Source organism: Microcaecilia unicolor, chromosome 4 (assembly GCF_901765095.1).
Source record: "Microcaecilia unicolor chromosome 4, aMicUni1.1, whole genome shotgun sequence".
NCBI classification, from domain to species: Eukaryota; Metazoa; Chordata; class Amphibia; order Gymnophiona; family Siphonopidae; genus Microcaecilia; species Microcaecilia unicolor.
This window is the reverse complement of record NC_044034.1, coordinates 197,528,879-197,551,943: the sequence shown is the minus strand read 5'-3', so window position 1 is coordinate 197,551,943 and position 23,065 is coordinate 197,528,879. Positions and strand designations below refer to the sequence as shown.

The following is a 23,065-nucleotide window of genomic DNA, read 5'->3' as shown; positions in this document are numbered from 1 at the left end:
GGGTCCTTGTATAGTGTCTTTACTGCTCTCATATACCACCCTGTTATACCCATTGCTGACATAACTTGAAATAGGTAATCCCAGTTAACTTAATCAAACGCCTTCTCTGCGTCTAAGCATATCACCCATGCTGGGACCTCCCTGATCTTACACGCTGCCATTGTTAACAGTAGCTTCCGCACATTGTGCACTGCTCTCCGTTTTCTAATAAATCCCACCTGTTCCGGGCCTATCAGGTCTGGTAAACAGTTCGCTAACCGCGCTGCAAGAAGTTTTGCAAGTAGCTTTACTTCAACATTTAATAAAGATATCGGCCTATATGATCCTGGGTTTTCTAGCGGTTTACCGGCTTTTGGGATTAATGTTATGTGAGCTCTATTGGCATTAGCGGGAAAGTTGCCATCCGCCAACACCTCTTCAAAGTAGCTAAGCAGATGTACCAATGCTTTGGGGTGCAATGATTTGTAATATTCTCCCGATAGCCCATCAGTACGAAAACGCTGCTAAATCCGGCGTTTTGGGCTTTGGATGTGACATTGCCCGATTCAGCTTCTTTTCGCCTTCCGAAAGCAGTTTCTTCCATCTTTCTCCCGGGGGTAGGTGCGCTGAATAATCGCTGTTTTTAGACTGATAGACGGGAGCTCCGTTTTTACTTCACCATTTGCTAGCTTGACGTCACTTCCCCCAACCCCACTCTCTGTTTCCTAGCCTTCAACCAGTTTTTAATCCACAATAGGACATTTCCTCCTATCCCATGACCCTCCAATTTCCTCTGTAGCCTTTCATGAGGTACCTTATCAAATGCCTTTTGAAAATCCAGATACACAATATCAACCGGCTCCCCTTTGTCCACATGTTTGTTTACTCCTTCAAAGAATTGAAGTAAATTGGTCAGGCAAGAATTCCCCACACTAAAGCCGTGCTGACTTGGTCTTAGTAATCCATGTCCTTGGATGTGCTCTGTAATTTTGTTTTTAATAATAGCCTCTACCATTTTTCCCGGCACCGACGTCAGACACACCGGTCTATAATTTTCCAGATCTCCCCTGGAACCTTTTTAAAAAAAACTGGCGTTACATTGGCCACCCTCCAATCTTCCGGTACCACGCCCAATTTTAAGGATAAATTGCATATCACTAACAGGAGCCCCGCAAGCTCATTTTTCAGTTCTATCAGTACTCTAGGATGTATACCATCCGATCCAGGAGATTTGTTACTCTTCAGTTTGCTGAACTGCCCCATTATGTCCTCCAGGTTTACTGTGAATTTAGTAAGTTTCTCTGACTCGTCCGCTTGAAATACCATTTCCACACCAGTATCCCACCCAAATCTTCCTCGGTGAAGACTGAAGCAAAGAATTCATTCAATCTCTCCGCTACGTCTTTGTCATCCTTGATCGCCCCTTTTACCCCTCGGTCGTCCAGCGGCCCAACCGTTCTCTTGCCAGCTTCCTGCTTTAAATATACCAAAAAAGTTTTTTACTATGTTTTTTTGCCTCTACTGCTATCTTTTTTTCGTAATCCCTCTTGGCCTTCTTTATCTGCGCCTTGCATTTGCTTTGACACTCCTTATGCTGCTTCTTGTTATTTTCAGACGGTTCCTTCTTACATTTTCTGAACATAGTAACATAGTAGATGACGGCAGAAAAAGACCTGCATGGTCCATCCAGTCTGCCCAACAAGATAAACTCATATGTGTATACCTTACCTTGATTTGTACCTGCCTTTTTCAGGGCACAGACCGTACAAGTCTGCCCAGCAGTATTTCCCGCCTCCCAACCACCAGTCCCGCCTCCCATCACCGGCTCTGGCACAGACCGTATAAGTCTGCCCTCCACTATCCTCGCCTCCCAACCACCAACCTCTCTTCCCCCACCTGCTCCGCCACCCAATTTTGGCTAAGCTTCTGAGGATCCATTCCTACTGCACAGGATTCCTTTATGCATATCCCACGCATGTTTGAATTCCGTTACCGTTTTCATCTCCACCACCTCCCGCGGGAGGGCATTCCAAGCATCCACCACCCTCTCCGTGAAAAAATACTTCCTGACATCTTTTTTGAGTCTGCCCCCCTTCAATCTCATTTCATGTCCTCTGGTTCTACCGCCTTCCCATCTCCGGAAAAGATTTTTTTGCGGATTAATACCTTTTAAGTATTTGAACGTCTGTATCATATCACCCCTGTTCCTCCTTTCCTCCAGGGTATACATGTTCAGGTCAGCAAGTCTCTGCTCATACGTCTTGGAACGCAAATCCCATACCATTCTTGTAGCTTTTCTTTGCACCACTTCCATTACATTTTCTGAAGGCGTTTCTTTTAGCCCTAATAGCTTCCTTCACCTCACTTTTCAACCACGCCGGATGTCTTTTGTAATTCCGTCTTTCTTTTGTAATTTGCGGAATATGTTTGGCCTTGGCCTCCAGGATGGTATTTTTGAACAGCATCCACGCCTGTTGTACAGTTTTTACCCTCTCAGTTGCCCCTCTAAGTTTTTTTTTTACCGTTCTTCTCATTTTATCATAGTCTCCTTTTTTAAAATTAAACGCTAACGTATTTGACTTCCTATGTATAGTTACTTCAAGGTTGATATCAAAACTGATCATATCATAATCACTGTTATCAAGCGGCCCCAGTACCATAACATCCCTCACCAGATCATGCGCTCCACTAAGGACCAAGTCTAGAATTCTTCCTTCTCTCGTCGGCTCCTGCACCAGCTGCTCCATAAAGCTGTCCTTGATTTCATCAAGGAATTGTACCTCTCTAGCGTGTCCCTATGTTACATTTACCTAGTGTATATTTGGGTAATTGAAGTCACCCTTTATTATCACATTGCCCATTTTGTTTGCATCTCTGATTTCTTTTATCATTTCTGCGTCTATCTGCTCATCCTGGTGAGGCGGATGTTAGTACACTCCTATCAGCTTGAGCGTCTGATTAAAGAATATATTCAATTAAATGATAATGGGGAGGTTTCTTCGGGGGGGGGGGGGAGCTCTGGAAAGGGTTCAAGGTGGTAATGCGAGGGCATCTTATCGCTTTAAAGGCACATGTTCATAAAGAAAAACAGCATGCAGAGAACTCCTGGAGAGGACAGTTGGTGGGTGTAGCAAAACTTATATGACAGTAGGAGAGATGGTGTTAAGTAAGTTGGTGGGGATGGGGTCTGAGGGACAAGTGGTGCATTTCGAGGAAGAAAGAAGGTGGGCGGTTTCCTCTTCGGTGATGTCAGGAAAAGAGGAGAAGGAGGCCTGGGTTGGTTGATTGAGGGAGTGGGTTATAGGGTGAAGAGGAGAAGAAGGTTTGGTGGTGAATTCGAGGTTGATCTTCTGCACCTTGTCGCGGAAGTAGTCAGCCAGTGATTGAGGAGAGAGTGAGGGGGGTGGGTGGGAGCACTTTGAGGAGGGAGTTAAGGGTGGCGAAGAGACGACGAGGGTTAGAGCTCAGGGAATTAGTCAATTGGGTGTAATAGTCCTGTTTGGTGAGAAATAGGGAGGACTGGAAGGAGGATAGCATGAATTTGTAATGAATGAAATCAGTATGGGTGCGAGATTTCCTCCAGAGGCGTTCAGCCGATCGGGCGCAGGAGCGAAGGTATCGGGTGCAAGGGGTCAGCCAGGGCTGGGGATTAGTACGCCTTGTGGGACAGGAGATAGATGGTGCAAGGGTGTCCAGAGCAGAGGAGAGAGTGGCATTGTAAGTGGAGACGGCTTTGTCGACAGACTCGGAGATCATGATGGAAGGGAGGAGATTAGAAATACTAGAGGATAAGGTGGGAGGGTCGACAGCCTGGAGATTCCTGGAAGTAGTGGTTAGTGTTGGGCAGGACTGAGGGGGAGGGTGATGAAGTGTGAAGGTGATCAGGTGATGGTCAGAGAGAGGAAGAGCTGAGGCTCAGAAATTGGAGGGAGAGCAGGTAGAGGAGAGGATGAGGTCAAGACAGTGGCCAGATTGATGAGTGGGGGTGGTGGTGCTCAGTTGGAGGTTGAAGGAGTAGGTTAGAGTGAGGAACTGAGAAGCGTATGAGTCGGATGGGTTATCAGTGTGTATGTTAAAGTCTCCAAGAATGAGGGATGGGGATGAGGGCTCAAGAAAAACGGAGAGCCAGGCATCGAAGTCGGTAAGGAAGGAAGAGAGGGACTTATCAGGGGGGTGGTAAATGATTGCAACTCTGAGTGGTAGCGGGTAGAATAGACGGATGGCGTGAACTTCAAAGGATGAGAAGCAGTGAGACTGCGGTAGGAGGAGAGGTTGAAAACTGCAGGACGGCAAAAGTAGTAACCCGACGCCACCACCGCGGCCAGTTTGGCGGGGAGAATGGGAGAAAAGATAACCTCCATGGCATAGGGCTGCGATCTGAGGCAGAGCCATCAGGGGTGAGCCAGGTTTCAGTTAGGGCGAGCAGTTGAAGGGAACGGGAGATGAAGAGATCATGGGTGAAGGAAAGTTTGTTGCAGACCGAGCGGGCATTCCACAGGGCACACGAGAAGGGGAGGGAGGAGGGGAATAGAGATGAGATTGGAGACATCGCGGAAACGTTTGCATGGATAGGACGAGGACAGGTGAGGGAGACCTGGATTGGATTGATGTTCTCGGCGGAAAGCAGGAGAAGGAGGGTGCGGAGGAGGGTGGGGGAAGGTAGGGCGATGAAGGCGACGAAGATGGGATGAGCTTAGTAGGAATAGGGATGGACTAATAGCAGGAAGTAAGCTGTTGAAGGTTGGGGGGGGGGAGGAGAGATGGTGAGGTGGTGAGGGACGGGGGTGGGTAGGGTAATGCAATAGTGAGAACAGGAGAGGACATGGATGGGCAATGAGTTCCTGCGGTAGACAGCGGTAGGGGGAGTGGGAAAGATTAGGAAGGGACAGGGCGATGAAGAGAATGTGTATAGGGGCCATGGTCTGGGAGGCAGGCAGGTGATGGGTGAGTTGGTGGGCAGATGGGTTAATGGGCTGGTAGGCAGGCAAGCAGGTAGGCGGGGAGGGAGTTAGGTAGTTGTGCAGGTTAGAGGGCAGGCGGCAGGCGAGGAGGCAGTTAGGTAGTTGAGCAGGCTTGAAGGCAGCAGGTAGTTGATGGCTGATAAGCAGGCAAGTTGATGGACTGACAAGCAGGCACGATGGTTGCTGATAAGCAGGCAAGTTGATGGACTGACAGGCAGGCAGGTTGGTTGCTGGCAGGCAAGCAGGCAGTCAGGTAGGCTGGGGCAGATGCGATGTGAGTGGAACAAGCTGGAACAGGCGGACTGGAACAAGTTGGGATGAACGGACTGGAACAAGCTGGAACAGATGCACAGGAACAAGCTGGAATAGATGGACTGGAACAAGCTGGAGTGGGCAGACAGGAACAAGCTGGAACGGGCGGACTGGAACAAGCTGGAGTAGATGGACAGGAGCAAGCTGGAACGGACGGACCGGAACAAGCTGGAATGAGTGGACCAGAACAAGTGGGACAAACTGAAGCAGGTGGACTGGAGCAAGCTGAAGCAGACGGACTGGAGCAAGCTGGAACAGACGGACTGGAACAAACTGGAACAAGCTGGAACAGGCTGGAACAGATGGACTGGAGCAAGTTGGAGCCAAAGACAGTGGCACAGCGGGACTGGAACACGCTGGGACAGACTGGAACAAGCTGGAACGGATAGACTGGAACAAGCTGGAGCAGAGGACAGCGGAGCAGCAGGACCGGAACAAGCTGGAACAGACGGACTGGGACAAGCTGGACAGAAGGTCAGGAACAAGCTGGAACAGATGGGCTGGGACAAGCTGGAGCAGAAGGCAATGGAGCAGCAGGATCGGAACAAGCTGGAACAGACAGATTGGAAGAAGCAGGAGCAGAAGCAGAGGAGCAGAGCAGCGGACTGAAAGAATCTGGCCTGGAACAGGCCAGAGCCGAAGGACTGGAGCAAGCTGGGACAAAAAGACCGGTGGCAGATGGACAGGGCAGCAGGGCGGCCGGGCAGAGTTAAGGACCAGAGCCAGCAGGGAATCACAAAGACATGAAGAGTGGGCCTGAGGGAGGGGATCAACACCAGGGCGTAGGGATCAACTGCCCCAGGTCACCTGGCTCCCCATGCTCCGCTCCCCATGCTAGAAGGAACAACAGCAGGGCCTAGGGGTCAGCTGCCCCAGGTCTCCTGACTCCCCACGCCAGAAGGGACAGTGCTGCAATCGAGGAGATGGCCAGCAGCACTTCCCGGCGCCGATCACCCGCTGCCTTGCCCCCCACCTCAGTCACCTGGCCCACGCTGCACCAATTATCCGCTGCCTCGCCCCCCACCCCGGTCACCCGGCCCACGCTGCGCCGGTTACCAGGCGGCGGAACGAAGGATGCACATGCCTATACGATTTGCTTTTGGGTTTCACCCGGGGGTAACGGACCCTTTCTATGGCAGGTGGGAACAGCTAGGTCTACGTGAGCTGGGGCAATTGTGGGAGGATGGGAGGCCTTTAGCGTTTGGGGTACTACAAGAAGAATATGGAATACCTTCAAGAAATGCATTCCAATATCACGTGATGCGCGACTTTATGCTTAGGTGAGCAAAGGGGGAACTAAATTTAATGGAAACACAACTGGAACAGTTACTCACTACACACAGAAGTGGGAAAAGGCATTGGGGGTGGTCTATGAAAACACAGAGTGGGAGAAGATATTCAAACTCCTGTTACAGGTGTCAGTGTCCATCTCCCTAGTAGAAAATGCTCTATTGCTGGTATTACACCCCCAAAAGGCTGGCTAAAATGTTCAAGGGAGGGTCAGCTTTGTGCTGGCGCCAGTGTGGGGAGGAAGGTGATATGTATCACATATGGTAGTCTTGCCCCTCAACACAAGAGTTCTGGACAAAAGTTTTGAAACTTGTATTGAGCCTGACAGGAGCCAGTTACCCCATGAAAATGGAGCATTGTCTTTTACATGTTAAACCACAGGGTGTGAAGCTAAATGCACATCGACTGGCCACACAGGTGTTTGTGGCTAGTAGATTAGTACTGGCGGCAGCTTGGAAACAACAATCCCTACCTGATACAGCTGGGGTATTACACAAGCTGAAGTATATTCACTTAATGTTTAAACTCACAGAGATGCGTACAAATAGTGAATGATACATACCTGTAGCAGGTGTTCTCCGAGGACAGCAGGCTGATTGTTCTCACGACTGGGTGACGTCCGCGGCAGCCCCCACCAACCGGAAAAAGCTTCGCGGGCGGTCCGCACGCAGGGCACGCCCACCGCGCATGCGCGGCCGTCTTCCCGCCCGTGCGCGACCGTTCCCGCCAGTTGAATGACAAGCAAAAGATGAAAACGCAACTCCAAAGGGGAGGAGGGAGGGTAGGTGAGAACAATCAGCCTGCTGTCCTCGGAGAACACCTGCTACAGGTATGTATCATTCACTTTCTCCGAGGACAAGCAGGCTGCTTGTTCTCACGACTGGGGTATCCCTAGCTCTCAGACTTACTCAAAACAAGAACCCAGGTCAATTGAACCTCGCAACGGCGAGGGTACAACAGAAAATTGACCTACGAAGAACAACTAACTGAGAGTGCAGCCTGACCAGAATAAATTCGGGTCCTGGAGGGTGGAGTTGGATTTACACCCCAAACAGATTCTGCAGCACCGACTGCCCGAACTGACTGTCGCGTCGGGTATCCTGCTGGAGGCAGTAATGTGATGTGAATGTGTGGACAGATGACCACGTCGCAGCCTTGCAAATCTCTTCAATAGTGGCTGACTTCAAGTGGGCCACTGACGCTGCCATGGCTCTAACACTATGAGCCGTGACATGACCCTCAAGAGTCAGCCCAGCCTGGGCGTAAGTGAAGGAAATGCAATCTGCTAGCCAATTGGAGATGGTGCGTTTCCCGACAGCGACCCCTAGCCTGTTAGGGTCGAAAGAAACAAACAATTGGGCGGACTGTCTGTGGGGCTGTGTCCGCTCCAAGTAGAAGGCCAATGCTCTCTTGCAGTCCAATGTGTGCAACTGACGTTCAGCAGGGCGGGTATGCGGCCTGGGGAAGAATGTTGGCAAGACAATTGACTGGTTAAGATGGAACTCCGACACCACCTTCGGCAGGAACTTTGGGTGGGTGCGGAAGCACTACTCTGTTGTGATGAAATTTGGTATATGGAGCATGAGCTACTAGGGCTTGAAGCTCACTGACCCTACGAGCTGAAGTAACTGCCACCAAGAAAATGACCTTCCAGGTCAAGTACTTCAGATGGCAGGTATTCAGTGGCTCAAAAGGAGGTTTCATCAGCTGGATGAGGACGACGTTGAGATCCCATGACACTGTAGGAGGCTTGATAGGGGGCTTTGACAAGAGCAAGCCTCTCATGAATCGAACTACTAAAGGCTCTCCAGAGATGGCTTTACCTTCCACACGATAATGGTAAGCACTAATCGCACTAAGGTGATTCCTTACTGAGTTGGTCTTGAGGTCTTGATAAGTGCAGAAGGTATTCAAGCAGGTTCTGTGCAGGGCAAGAACGAGGTTCTAGGGCCTTGCTCTCACACCAAACGACAAACCTCCTCCACTTGAAAAAGTAACTCTTTTTAGTGGAATCCTTTCTAGAGGCAAGCAAGACACGGGAGACACCCTCAGACAGACCCAACGCAGTGAAGTCTACGCCCTCAACATCCAGGCCGTGAGAGCCAGGGACTGAAGGTTGGGGTGCAGCAACGCTCTGTCGTTCTGCGAGATGAGAGTCGGAAAACACTCCAATCTCCACGGTTCTTCTGAGGACAACTCCAGAAGAAGAGGGAACCAGATCTGACGGGGCCAAAAGGGCGCTATCAGAATCATGGTGCCGTGGTCTTGCTTGAGCTTCAGTAAGGTCTTCCCCACCAAAGGTATGGGAGGATAAGCATACAGGAGGCCGGTCCCCCAATGGAGGAGAAAGGCATCCGACGCTAGTCTGCCGTGGGCCTGTAGTCTGGAACAGAACAGAGGCAGCTTGTGGTTGGTCTGAGAGGCGAAAAGGTCCACCGAGGGGGTGCCCCACTCTCGGAAGATCTTGCGTACCACTCTGGAATGAAGCGACCACTCGTGCGGTTGCATGACTCTGCTCAGTCTGTCGGCCAGACTGTTGTTTACACCTGCCAGGTATGTGGCTTGGAGGAGCATGCCGAACTGGCAAGCCCAACGCCACATGCCGACGGCTTCCTGACACAAGGGGCGAGATCCGGTGCCCCCCTGCTTGTTGGTGTAATACATTGCAACCTGATTGTCTGTCCGAATTTGAATAATTTGGTGGGACAGCCGGTCTCTGAAAGCCTTCAGTGCGTTCCAAATCGCTCGGAGCTCCAGGAGGTTGATCTGCAGATCCTTTTCCTGGAGGGACCACAGACCCTGGGTGTGAAGCCCATCGACATGAGCTCCCCACCCCAGGCGAGATGCATCCGTCGTCAGCACTTTCGTGGGCTGCGGAATTTGGAATGGACGTCCCAGGGTCAAATTGGTCCGGATGGTCCACCAGAGCAGTGAAGTGCGGCAACTGGTGGAGAGGCAGATGACATCTTCTAGATTCCCAGTGGCTTGAAACCACTGGGAAGCTAGGGTCCATTGAGCAGATCTCATGTGAAGACGAGCCATGGGAGTCACATGAACTGTGGAGGCCATATGACCCAGAAGTCTCAACATCTGCCGAGCTGTGACCTGCTGAGACGCTCTGGTCCGCGAAGCCAGGGACAGGAGGTTGTTGGCCCTCGCTTCGGGAAGGAAGGCCTGAGCCGTCTGGGTATTCAGCAGAGCTCCTATGAATTCCAGAGACTGTGTTGGCTGGAGATGGGACTTTGGGTAATTTATCACAAACCCCAGCAGCTCCACAAGTTGAATAGTGCACTGCATAGACCGGAGGGCTCCTGCCTCCGAGGTGCTTTTGACCAGCCAATCGTCGAGATATGGGAACACGTGCACTCCCAGCTTGCGTAGGTACGCCGCTACCACCACGAGACACTTTGTAAACACTCGTGGGTCAGAAGCGAGCCCAAAGGGCAGCACACAATACTGAAAGTGCCGTGCGCCCAGGCGGAATCTGAGATACTGTCTGTGAGCTGGCAGTATCGGGATGTGAGTGTATGCGTCCTTTAAATCCAGGGAACATAGCCAATCGTTTTTCTGAATCATTGGCAGAAGGGTGCCCAAGGAAAGCATCCTGAATTTTTCTTTGACCAGGAATTTGTTCAGGCCTCTCAGGTCTAGGATGGGATGCATCCCCCGTTTTCTTTTCCACAAGGAAGTACCTGGAATAGAATCCCTGCCCTTCTTGCCCGGGTGGTACGGGCTCGACCGCATTGGCGCTGAGAAGGGCGGAGAGTTCCTCTGCAAGTACCTGCTTGTGATGGGAGCTGAAGGATTGAGCTCCCGGAGGACAATTTGGTGGCAGGGAGGCCAAATTCAGGGCGTATCCGCACCGCACTATTTGGAGAACCCACTGGTCGGAGGTTATGAGAGGCCACCTTTGGTGAAAAAATTTTAACCTCCCTCCGACCGGCAGATCGTCCGGTACGGACACTTTGAGGGCGACTATGTTCCCGTGGATCCAGTCAAAAGCCCGTCCCCGGCTTTTGCTGTGGAGGCACAGGGGGCTGCTTAGGCGCACGCTGTTGACGAGAACGAGCGCGCTGGGGCTGTCCCTGTGCCTGACGAGGCCTTCGGGCCGGCTGGGTGTACCTACGCTTTGCAAAGAATAGGGCACAGCCTGCCGGGCCCGGGAAAAACGTCCACCTGCTGAGGTGGATGCTGAAGGCGCCCGGTGGGAGAGCTTGTCGAGGGCGGTTTCCCGCTGATGCAGTTGGTCCACCAGCTGCTCGACCTTCTCACCAAAAATATTATCTCCCCGGCAAGGGACGTCGGCCAGTCTCTGCTGGGTGCGGTTGTCCAGGTCAGAGGCACGCAGCCATGAGAGCCTGCGCATCACTATACCTTGGGCCGCAGCACGAGATGCCACGTCACAGGTGTCATAGATACCCCTGGACAGGAACTTTCTGCACGCCTTCAGCTGCCTGACCACCTCCTGATAAGGCCTGGACTGCTCCGGCGGGAGCTTATCGACCAGGTCCGCCAGTTGCTTCACATTGTTCCGCATGTGGATGCTCGTATAGAGCTGGTATGACTGGATGCGGGTCACGAGCATGGAGGATGGGTAGGCCTTCCTCCCAAACGAGTCCAGAATGCGAGACTCCCGCCCTGGGGGCGCCGAGGCGGTATCCCTCGAACTCCGTGCCCTCTTGAGAGCAGAATCCACGACCGCCGAGTCATGGGGCAATTGGGGCCGCATTAACTCTGGGTCCGAGTGGATTCTGTACTGGGATTCTGCTTTCTTGGGGATGATTGGATTAGATAGCGGTCTCATCCAGTTCCGAAGCAGTGTCTCCTTGAGGACATTGTGCAATGGCACCGTGGAGGACTCTCTAGGTGGTGATGGATAGTCGAGGACCTCGAGCATCTCAGCCCTCGGCTCATCCACAGAGACCACGGGGAAGGGAATGCAAATAGACATATCCCTTACAAAGGAGGCAAAAGAGAGGCTCTCAGGAGGCGAGAGCTTCCTCTCTGGTGAAGGCGTGGGGTCCGAGGGAAGACCCGCAGACTCCTCTGAGGAGAAATATCTGGGGTCCTCCTCTTCCCCCCACGAGGCCTCTTCCTCGGTATCGGACATAAGCTCATGTAGCTGAGTCCTTAACCGGGCCCGGCTCGACGTCGAGGCACCGAGGCCTCGGTGTCGTCGAGCGGTGGACTCCCGCGCCGGCGGAGACGAAGCTCCCTCCATCAACGTCGACGGGGACTCCACCTGCGTGGCGGTCGAGACCGGCGCCGCAAGCGGCGGCGGTGTCGACGGCCTCAGCACCGGGCTAGAGCTCGCCGGCGCCACAGTCAACGGCGCCGAGGGCGCAAGCACCCCCGGCGCCGGCACAGCCTGGCGCATCAGCCCTTCCAGGATCCCCGGAAGGATGGCTCGGAGGCACTCGTCCAGGCCCGCTGCCGGGAAAGACGGGGGGGCCAGTAGAGGTGTCTGTGCCGGAAGCTGCTCGGGTCCAGGAGACTGCACCGAAGTGCTGGGACCCTGACGCGTCGGTACCTCCACAACCGAAGGGGATCTCTTCTCCCGACGCGGACGCTTCGGCGTCGACTCCTCGCCGGTACCGAGCACCGCAGGCGACCGATGACGGTGCTTCTTAGATTTCTTGCGGTGCCCGTCATCGGTGCCAGGTGGAACAGAGGAGGAGGTCGATCCCCCTCGGTCCCGAGGAACCGGGTCAGACAGGGTTCGGTCCCGAGGGCCATGGGCCGAGGGAGTGACCGGGGCCGATTGCCCACGCGGCCTCTCACCCCTACCCTCACCGGAGGACCGGCGGGCCGACGGGACCTGTGCTCCTGGGGTCGATGCCATCGGTGCCGATTTCTCGGGCCTCGATACCGGTACCGAAGAACCGGCCGTCGATACCGATGCCGTCGAGGTCGACGTCGAGGGGCCGGCGCAAGTTCCAAAAAGACGGTCCCGAAGAACTTGCCTCGCAACTTGAGTCCGTTTCCGGAGACCAAGACACAAAGAACAGGACTTGATATTGTGCTCCGGCCCGAGGCACTGGAGGCACCAAGCGTGGGTGTCGGTCTGCGAGATCGGCCGGCCGCACCGACCACACTTCTTAAATCCACTCGGGACCTTCGAGGACATCGACGGAAAAATCGCGTCGGCGAAATTAAAGTCGTCGACGGTGGCGGTAAATCACACCTCGAAAAATAATCGACCGCGCGGCCACAAGGCCGCAATGCGACACCCCCGCTAGAAACGAGGGAAAATAAAGCGCGTGCTCTCTTTTTTTTTTTAAAGAGGAAAAAAAGAAAACTGGAGCGCGCGGCAACAGAAACAAAAAATAACGAATTCGCGAAGAACGCGTACGGTTTTCCGGGGCTGACTAAGAGAGAGCGGCAATAGCACGACTCTCTCCAGGCGCGGAAAAGAAAGGACTGGCGGGAACGGTCGCGCACGGGCGGGAAGACGGCTGCGCATGCGCGGTGGGCGTGCCCTGCGTGCGGACCGCTCGCGAAGCTTTTTCCGGTTGGTGGGGGCTGCCGCGGACGTCACCCAGTCGTGAGAACAAGCAGCCTGCTTGTCCTCGGAGAAAGTACAATAGCTTATCATCATACAGTGAAACCTCGGTTTTCGTCGATAATCCGTCCGAAAACAATCGGCGAAATCTGAAACCGATGAAAACCGAGGCAATTAACGAGGACGCCCAAAATCGGGAGAAGGATGTCCATCTTCTGATACAAATTGGTAGATGGACGTCCTTTTTCGATGAAATCCGAGGCAACCAACGAAAACCGAGATACTACTGTATTTGGGACCCTTATGTCTTATGGTCAGCTCACTCGGAAACTGCTTCATAAGAATACCAGAGGGGGGAAGAAGAGAGGATGGGGAGGGGGGAGGGGTGGAGGGGAAATTACAATGATAAGAAAAGTTAATGTTTGATACTTTCTATGTATATCATTTTAAACTGATTGCGGATGGTTCTAATGTTGTTATATTGTAATGCAGATATTTCAATAAAACTACAAATAAAAACTGAAAAAAAAACCCAGAAAAAAAGAAACAAAGTTGGCGCGACTCGCAGAGGGAAGCTCCAGCGCTGCCAGCCTCTCTCAATCGCTGCACCATTCGCGCTGCTGAGTCTGTAAAAAAAACAGTAAGTAGGGGAGTGAGAGGAAGGGTGCAGGACTCGCAGGGGGAAAAAAAGGTGCCGGTACGCCGTACTGGTGCTTACCGGCACAAAAAAAAAGCCCTGCCAGTGCTTTTTTTGTAGAAAAAAGGTGCCGGTACTCATTATGGGTAGGATCACCACACATGATTCCACCCCTATGATAGCCACACCCCTTATACCAGCCATGGCGCATATAAACAGACATCATTGAAAATATTATACTAGTATAGGAGAAAAAAAATAACGTGATTTTTTTTCATTATAAATAATTTCTGTAAGCTGTTATAAGCTCCAGTATACACAGTGGTGTGCTGGAGCGGGCTCTCATGGGCTCGCGAGAGCCGTTTGTTAAGTTTTTAAGAATTTTGGGAGCCGGTTGTAAAAGTAGGTCTCCCCATGGCTATTCTAACTACTGACTCCCAAAATGTAGGCTTGGGCCCCCTCCTGAATTCTATTTTACTTTGCTGGCAGTGATGCTGGCCCCACCAGCCAAGTAAATAGACTGCTGCTGCTCCCTGCTCCTTGTTTCTGACTCTGAGCATTAGGCTGGGACTTTTCATGCAAGCGCAAGAAGGTTCCATCATGCTGCTCAGAGCCAGAAACAAGCAGCAGAGAAAGGTGGCAGTCCATTTATTGGCTGGTGGGGCTCGGCAAAGGTATGCCTAGCGTGCCCGCACAAAGGAAGGGAGAGAGAGGCATGTATTCCCCCCTCCCCCCATATTTTAGGGCCGGCTATGTCCGGAGAGAGAGCCCGTTGTTAAAAATGTACCAGCACACCCCTGAGTATACCCAGTGCAAAATAAGACAGCAGATGTAAATTCTCAAATTGGACAAATTCCAAACACTAAAATGAAAATAAAATGATTTTTTCTACCTTTTTTTTTTTTATAATTTATTTTTAATTTTTTCTACCTTTCTTGTCTGGTGACTTTGTTTTTCTATCCATATTGGTCCCAGTCTCTGATTCTGCTGCTTCCTTTCCTCCTTCCTTCTTCATTTCTTCATTCATAAGTAAAAGCTGGGTCCTCCTCCGTGGAATTGACTGGAAGAGGTATAACATGGATCCAGCTTTTGCCTATTTTCTCCATCCATGTGCAGTTTTTCTCCTCTCTTCCCTTTCCCTCATCTCCATCCATGTGCATCTTCTTTTTTCTTTCCTCCCCTCCATCCATGTCCAACACTTCTCCTCTCTCTTCTTCTCCATCCATGTCCAGCATTTCTCCTCTCTTCCCTCCCCTGTATCCATATAAAGCAATAATTCTCTCTCCCCTCTCCTCCACCCGTCCAGCATTTCTCCTTTCTCCCCACCAACCCTCCATCCATGTCCAGCAATTCTTCTCTCCCCTCCATGTGCATCTCCTTCCTGTCTTCCCTCCCCTCCATCCATGTCCAGCATGTCTGCTCTCTCCCCTGCCCTCCCCTCCCATGTCCAGCGATTCTCCTCTCTCCCCTTCCCTCCCCTCCATAAGTACATAAGTAAAGCCACACTGGGAAAAGACCAAGGGCCCATCGAGTCCAGCATCCTGTCCATGACAGCGGCCAATCCAGGTCAAGGGCACCTGGCGAGCTTCCCAAACGTACAAACATTCTATACATGTTATTCCTGGAATTGTGGATTTTTTCCCAAGTCCATTTAGTAGTGGTTTATGGACTTGTCCTTTAGGAAACCGCCTAACCCATTTTTAAACTCTGCCAAGCTAACCGCCTTCACCACGTTCTCCGGCAACGAATTCCAGAGTTAATTATGCATTGGGTGAAGAAAAATTTTCTCCGATTTGTTTTAAATTTCATCGCATGCCCCCTAGTTCTAGTATTTTTGGAAAGCGTGAACAGACGCTTCACATCCACCTGTTCCACTCCACTCATTATTTTATATACCTCTATCATGTCTCCCCTCAGCCGTTGTCACGATTGTGGTCATGACCCCTCTCAGGCTCACCTTATTTCCGGCGGTCAGCTTCTGAGCTGGCTTCTGTCTGTTCTTCCTGAGTTAGTTCCAGCATGGCTCTGGTTATTCCACTATACTGCACCTGTGTGTACTGCACCTGTGTGTGTTAAGCCTCTCTGTGCTTCAGTATGCTTTCTGCCTGTGTTTTGGTTTGTGTTCCTCTTGCCCTCTGGTGGACAGACCTGGTGGCTGCATTGGTTTGTCTGTGTGCTGTTTCCCGTTCCAGACTTCAGTCCAGTCCAGTCCTTCGGGCCTGCCAGATTTGCCTGTCTTGTTTGAGCCTGCATAGCACCCATAGCTGCCTGGTGTTTGCTGCAGCTGAATCTCAGCTGCTGCTGGGCTTATTAGCCATTTGGAAACTCTCTGCTTTGCTTTTGCATCATCTAAGGTCCCTGGTATGTTGGGGTGCTTGTGCACTTCTGCCTAGTCCAGTTTATAGTCTGTAATTCTTGCCTGATTCTAGTTTAGTCTTTGTGTAGCTTCTTGTTCTGTATTGCTTGTTTCCCAGTCTTGTTTCTTGTTTGTATGTCTTTGTCTAGTTCTTGATTGCCTGTGTTTCTTGTTCAGTGGCTGCCTGCAGCTTTCAGTTCTGTCTCTTATCTATCTGTGTGTGTTCCCTGTTTCAGTGGCTGCTTGCAGCTTTCAGTTCTGTCTCCTGTCTATCAATGTTTGTTCCCTGTTTCACTGGCTGCTTGCAGCTTTCAGTTCTGTCTCTTATCTATCTGTGTGTGTTCCCTGTTTCAGTGGCTGCTTGCAGCTTTCAGTTCTGTCTCCTGTCTATCAATGTTTGTTCCCTGTTTCAGGGCTGCTTGCAGCTTTCAGTTCTGTCTCTTGGCTATCTGTGTGTGTTCCGTTTCACTGGCTGCTTGCAGCTTTCAGTTCTGTCCCTTGTCTGTCTGAGAGTCCTAGTCTAGTATTCTGCCTAGCCTCCCTGTGTATTCTAGTCCCTGTGTGTATCCTTCTGGTATCCAGTTCCGGCCCTGTCCGGCAAGTCCTGCCAGCCACCTGCACCCAAGGGCTCAACTCCTGGGGAAGGGTGGCCAGGGGCAGGTGAAGTCTAGCCGTCCCTGTCAGAATTCTGTCTTATCCCTGTGTGGGGTGGTTTTGCCTGCCACTGCCGCTCCCCGGCAGTGGCCCAAGGGCTCACGATCCTAGTTCCTGCTTTGGAAAACATGATAGCCGTCTCTTCTCCAAGCTGAAAAGCCCTAGCCTCCTTAGTCTTTCTTCATAGGGAAGTCGTCCCATCCCCGCTATCATTTTAGTCGCCCTTCGCTGCACCGTTTCCAATTCTACTATATCTTTCTTGAGATGCGGTGACCAGAATTGAACACAATACTCAAGGTGCGGACGCAACATGGAGCGATACAATGGCATTATAACATCCTCACACCTGTTTTCCATACCTTTCCTAATAACAGATCTAATACAAATGCTTAGAACCAACCCTCCCACCCAAGTTCTTGAAAACATGGCAGAATTAGAACTAAGGCCTTTTCAGTGGTAACTCCTACCCTTTAGAACCAACTCTGCTCTGAAGAGGGAACTACCAGAGGTTCTGAAATGGTTTCAATTCCTATTTTCTAATACACTAGATTGCTTAATGTGCAGTTTGAACTCGGTGCTATACTAATTTTTTTGATTGTATAAAATTGTTTTTAAATTGTTCATTGCCTTGTCCCGAATTGCTCAAAACTGGCAATATATAAACTGTTAAATTCCTATCATAGTGTGCACTAAAGCAAACCTACTGGATATTCTACCTCCCTAAACGCCAGAGGCACATTTTTAAAGCACATAGACTTACAAATTTACATAGATTAATACATAACTTTATAAGCCTATGTGCTTTGAAAATGAGAACCATAAGCTATTAGCACCTTAGTACCTAAATAAATTGGTTGCTCTGTACCAGCCTCTCCCCACTGATCCTCTACACCAGTGGAATTCACTCCTCTATGCCCCTAGAGCTAAAGCCGATGTCTAAATTACTGCGAGATGTCTGAGCACACTCCACGGTAAGGCATTTTAAGCAGCGCAGCTTAAAATGCCTTACCGTGGAGTATGCTCAGACATCTCGCAGTAATTTAGACATCGGCTGTAGCTCTAGGGGCATAGAGGAGGCGAGTTCTGCACTAATCGGTTAGTACAGCTACACTGTAGCGCACTAACCTACTAGTACGTGGTTAGCGTACGAGTCCTTACCACCTACAAAATAAGTAGCGGTAGCGTCTCATACGCTAGTGGGAAAATTAGCATGTGAGCTAATAGAAAAAAGTAGAAATTCTGCCATTTTACACATGCGGTAAAAATGGCCTTATCATGACGTGTGTAAAGATGCACTAAGGCCACTTTTTATCGCAGTTTGGTAAAAGGGCCCTTCAAATGTCTACATGTCTTTATAAAACAGGCTGCAAATATTATGCCCTCTATTTGTCCTCTCAATCCAGGTGGCCAGTCCAGATGTTCACTGTAAGACCATAGTTCCAAACCTCCTATCTCACCCCCTTCCAAATCTCAGATGCAAAATCTCCGTGCTCAAATATACCTCCTAGATTCCTCCTTCTGCTGATCTTTCCAGCTGGTCTCCATATAACGTAGTGCATAGTCACTCTCATCTTTGTATCTGAAAAATACAAATCCAATATTGTCACTCAGCATATGAGGATGCAAATCAGACAATGGAAACTCGGAATAAAACCACATTAAAAAAAAAATTACATTCTCGCCCATGTGTTTCACAAGTTTGATGGCCTGTCTGCAAGCCATATTCTAGCCTGTTTCATATATACTGTACAAAGAACTAACAAATTCATGCTTGGTGAATATTTAACATATTTTCCTTGTTATTCAAAACTGAGGGAAGATATTTCTTAACTCATGACCCCTCTTCAGTGTAAGGGATGAGAATCTGTTCTATAGAAACATAAAAAAATGAAAGCTGACATGGCCTATCCAGTCTGCCCATGTCATCTACTTCTCCCTTAGAGAGCTTATGTACCTTTCCCACACCTTCTTGAATTCAGATACAGTTATCACCTCCACTGGAAGGCCGTTTCATGAATTCAACACCCTTTCTGTGAAGTAGGTTACTTCTGAGTCTATCCTCTTTCACCTTCAATCCTATGCCCCACCCTCCTCATTCCAGAGCTTCCTTTTACCTGAAAGAGACTCACCTCCTGTACATGTATACCATGGAGGTATTTAAACTTCTCCATCATATCTCCCCTCTCCTGCCTTTCTTCCACAATGGCTGTTCATCCAAAAAGCAATCATCCCACAAAGATTTAGTACCTGTGCACTTGTGTTTTGAAATTTGTCATATGTATAAAGTTCACTTTTGTGTAAGCAGAATTTTGCTGGAAAAGAATGTATGCAAATTTGAAAATGTAATTTTTATATACCGGATTTCTACCCTCTCCCAACCTTCCAATCTAAACACGCCCTTGGGAATGTCTCATCTTAATGTGGCTACAAGTACCTGTGTTGCGCAAGAACACAGTTTTACCTGCATTTGAGAGTGGGCAATTCTCAGCAGATTTATGAGATAAAAGTTACTTTGAAAACTGGCCTTTGTCTTCTGAATTCCAAGCAAATATTTATAAAATGTTTTCTTCCTTTATGCTTCTGGCTCAATTAGAACCACCCTCAAATGAGTCCTAAGCCATTAACTTTTCATTGTGGTAATAATCTACGATCATAGGCCATACGCTGTAGTTGACCTTGGACCCAGGAGTACATCTACCTGAAGTCTGGCCATCTGTTCTATTGAACAATGATGAAACTTGATTGCTCTCTGGGTGCTGCAAACTGAAAGATGGATCTATATTGACAGATGAATATGCAGAATTTTGTTTGCCCGACCTGGATTGCTTCTATCACTGCGAAACCTCGCTTTTCAACATTCTATACAGAGAATGGTTGCCAATCTCTCCTATACTGAACAATTGCCCCTATTAACCAACCTCCTATGACCAGAATTACAACCTAACCACAGACAGGTTAGGAAGGCCTGTGTAATATTGCAAGATCATTTTCTCAGCTTTACAATGCTAGCTTTGTTTTCTGAGATCTTACAGTTTCAACAAGCCTCACTGGATGGAGCAAGACTACAGGGCTTTAAAAAAAAACAACAACCTTGTATTCTAACAGAACAGCAGCATTTGTGGTTGGAAATACTCAACATGAAATGGTAATATTTACCACCTAGAATTTATTCAGACAGAGAAGTTTTATATATTTCAAATTTATGTGCATTGCTTTGAGTTAAAATATCAACTGCCAAAAGAAACAGAAGAACAAAACTCCACACTTCGCAGGAAAATGAAGATACTTACCTGTAGTAGGTATTCTCCGATGACAGCAGGCTGGACATCATCACGCGGACGACAACCCAAGAGCTCCGGAATTTAAAGAAAAAAAACTTTAAAAACTTATAGAAGCAGCTCGACGGGCGTGGGGACAACGCACTGCGCATGCGCGAGTGACTTCCCGCCCGCGACCCCCGTAAGCTTCCCTCAGTTATATAAAAAGCAAACAAGAAGAACAACTCCAAAGGGGAGGAGGGAGGGTTGTGATGATCTGCAGCCTGCTGTCCTCGGAGAATACCTGCTACAGGTAAGTATCTTCATTTTCTCCGTGGACAAGCAGGTTGGACATCATCACACATTGGGTATCCCTAGCACCCAGGCTCACTCAAAACAATGAAAAATGGTCAACTGGGCCTCGCAACGGCGAGGACATAACTGAGATTGACCTGAAAACAAACACAACTAAGTGAGCGTGCAGCCTGGAACAGAACAGAAAGGGGCCTAGGAGGGTGGAGTTGGATTCTAACCCCAAACAGATTCTGTAACACCGATTGCCCAAACCGACTGTTGCGTCGGGTATCCTGCTGAAGGCAGTAGTGAGATGTGAATGTGTGGACTGATGACCACGTTGCAGCCTTGCAAATCTCTTCAATAGAAGCTGACTTTAGATAAGCCACTGACACAACCATGGCTCTGACATTATGAGTCATGACATGGCCCTTCAAAGTCAACCCAGCTTGGGCGTAAGTGAAGGAAATGCAATCTGCTAGCCAATTAGAGATTGTGCGTTTTCCGATGGCAACCCCCATCCTGTTGGGATCAAAAGAAACAAAGAACTGGGCGGACTGTCCATAGGGCTTCGTCCGCTCCACGTAAAATGCCAATGCTCTCTTACAGTCCAAGGTATACAACTTGTCCTCACCAGGGCGGGTATGCGGATGGGGAAAAAATGTTGGCAAGACTGGTTCAGATGGAACTCCGACACCACCTTCGGCAGGAACTTAGGATGAGTGCGGAGGACTACCCTGTTATGATGAAATTTAATGTAGGGAGCATGAACTACCAGGGCAGCGCTGCGTACGCCTTGTAGCGCTATAGAAATGCTAAATAGCAGTAGTAGTAGGGCTTGGAGCTCACTGACTCTACGAGCTGAAGTAACAGCCACCAAGAAAATGACCTTCCAGGTCAAGTACTTCAGATGGCAGGAATTCAGTGGCTCAAAAGGAGGTTTCATCAGCTGTGTGAGAACGACATTGAGATCCCATGACACTGGTGGAGGTTTGACAGGGGGCTTTGACAAAAGCAAACCTCTCATAAAACGAAAAACTAAAGGCTGTCCAGAGATAGGCTGACCTTCTACACGCTGATGATAAGCACTGACTGCACTAAGGTGAACTCTTACTGAGTTAGTCTTAAGACCAGACTCCGATAAGTGTAGAAGGTACTCAAGCAGGGTCCGTGTAGGACAAGAGAAAGGGTCTAGGGCCTTGCTGTCACACCAGACGGCAAACCTCCTCCATTTAAAACCATAACTCCTTTTCGTGGAATCTTTCCTGAAAGCAAGCAAGACTCGGGAGACACCATCTGAGAGGCCTAAAGAGACAACTTCTAAGCTCTCAACATCCAAGCCTTGAGAGCCAGAGACTGGAGGCTGGGATGTAGAAGCAACCCCTCGTTCTGAGTGATGAGAGTCGGAAAACAGTCCAATTTCCACGGCTCTTCGGAGGACAAGTCCAGAAGAAGAGGGAACCAAATCTGACGAGGCCAGAAAGGTGCTATCAGAATCATGGTTCCGCGGTCTTGCCTGAGTTTCAGCAGAGTTTTCCCCACTAAAGGAATGGGAGGATACGCACACAGGAGACCCGTCCTCCAATGAAGGAGAAAGGCATCTGATGCTAGCCTGTTGTGGGCCTGAAGCCTAGAACAGAATTGAGGAACTTTGTGATTGTACTGAGTGACAAAAAGATCCACCGAGGGGGTGTCCCACGCTCGAAAGATCTTGCAGACAACGTCCGTGTTCAGAGACCACTCGTGAGTTTGCATGATCCTGCTCAACCTGACGGCCAGGCCGTTGTTTACACCTGCCAGATAAGTGGCCTGCAGAAGCATGCCGTGCTGACTCGCCCAAAGCCACGTTCTGACAGTTTCCTGACACAGAGGGCAAGATCCGGTGCCCCCCTGCTTGTTTGTGTAATACATAGCAACCTGATTGTCTGTCTGAATGAGAATAATGTGGTTGGACAGCCGATCTCTGAAAGTCTTTAGGGCATTCCAGATCGCTCGCAATTCCAAGAGGTTGATCTGAAGATGCGTTTCCTGGAAGGACCAAACTCCTTGAGTGTGGAGCCCATCCACATGAGCTCCCCACCCCAGAAGGGATGCATCCGTCGTCAGCACTTTTTGCGGCTGAGGAATTTGGAATTGGCGTCCCAAGATCAGATTGAAGCGAATGGTCCACCAGTGAAGGGAATTGCAAAATTCGGTGGAAAGATGGATGACATCCTCTAGATCCCCCGTAGCTTGACACCACTGGGAAGCTAGGGTCCACTGAGCTGCTCATGTGTAGATGTGCCATGGGGGGTCACATGAACTGTGGAGGCCTCATGGCCCCGAAGTCTCAACATCTGCCGAGCTGTGATCTGTTGGGATGCTCGAGCTGAGGACACGAGGGCCAGAAGGTTGTCCGCCCATGCCTGGGGAAAATAAGCTCGAGACGTCTGTGTGTTCAACAGAGCTCCTATGAATTCCAATTTCTGCACGGGAATCAGATGGGATAGTTGATGACAAACCCCAGTAGTTCGAGGAGTTGAATAATAATCTGCATGGATCATAGAGCCCCTGCCTCCGAGGTGTTCTTTACCAGCCAATCGTCGAGATAAGGGAACACATGCACTCCCAGTCTGCGTAGCGATGCTGCAACAACTGCCAAGCACTTTGTGAATACTCTGGGTGAGCATGCGAGACCAAAGGGCAGTACGCAGTACTGAAAATGCTGAGTTCCCAGACAAAATCGAAGGTACTGCCTGTGATCTGGAAGCACCGAAATGTGAGTGTAGGCGTCCTTTAAGTCCAGAGAGCATAGCCAATCGTTTTCCTGAATCATGGGAAGAA

The 23,065-nt window shown here is 49.9% G+C and overlaps 1 protein-coding gene across 1 annotated transcript in view; it reads right to left on the bottom strand.

Annotated features, from left to right (window-relative positions):
- The window catches only part of SPTY2D1 (SPT2 chromatin protein domain containing 1), a 281,070-nt gene that overhangs the window by 17,917 nt on the left and 240,088 nt on the right, over positions 1 to 23,065 (bottom strand). Inside the window, exon 5 of the mRNA XM_030201111.1 lies at positions 18,193 to 18,270. Within this exon, the coding sequence (XP_030056971.1) occupies positions 18,193 to 18,270 (78 nt within the window). The remainder of the gene's footprint in view (positions 1 to 18,192; positions 18,271 to 23,065) is intronic.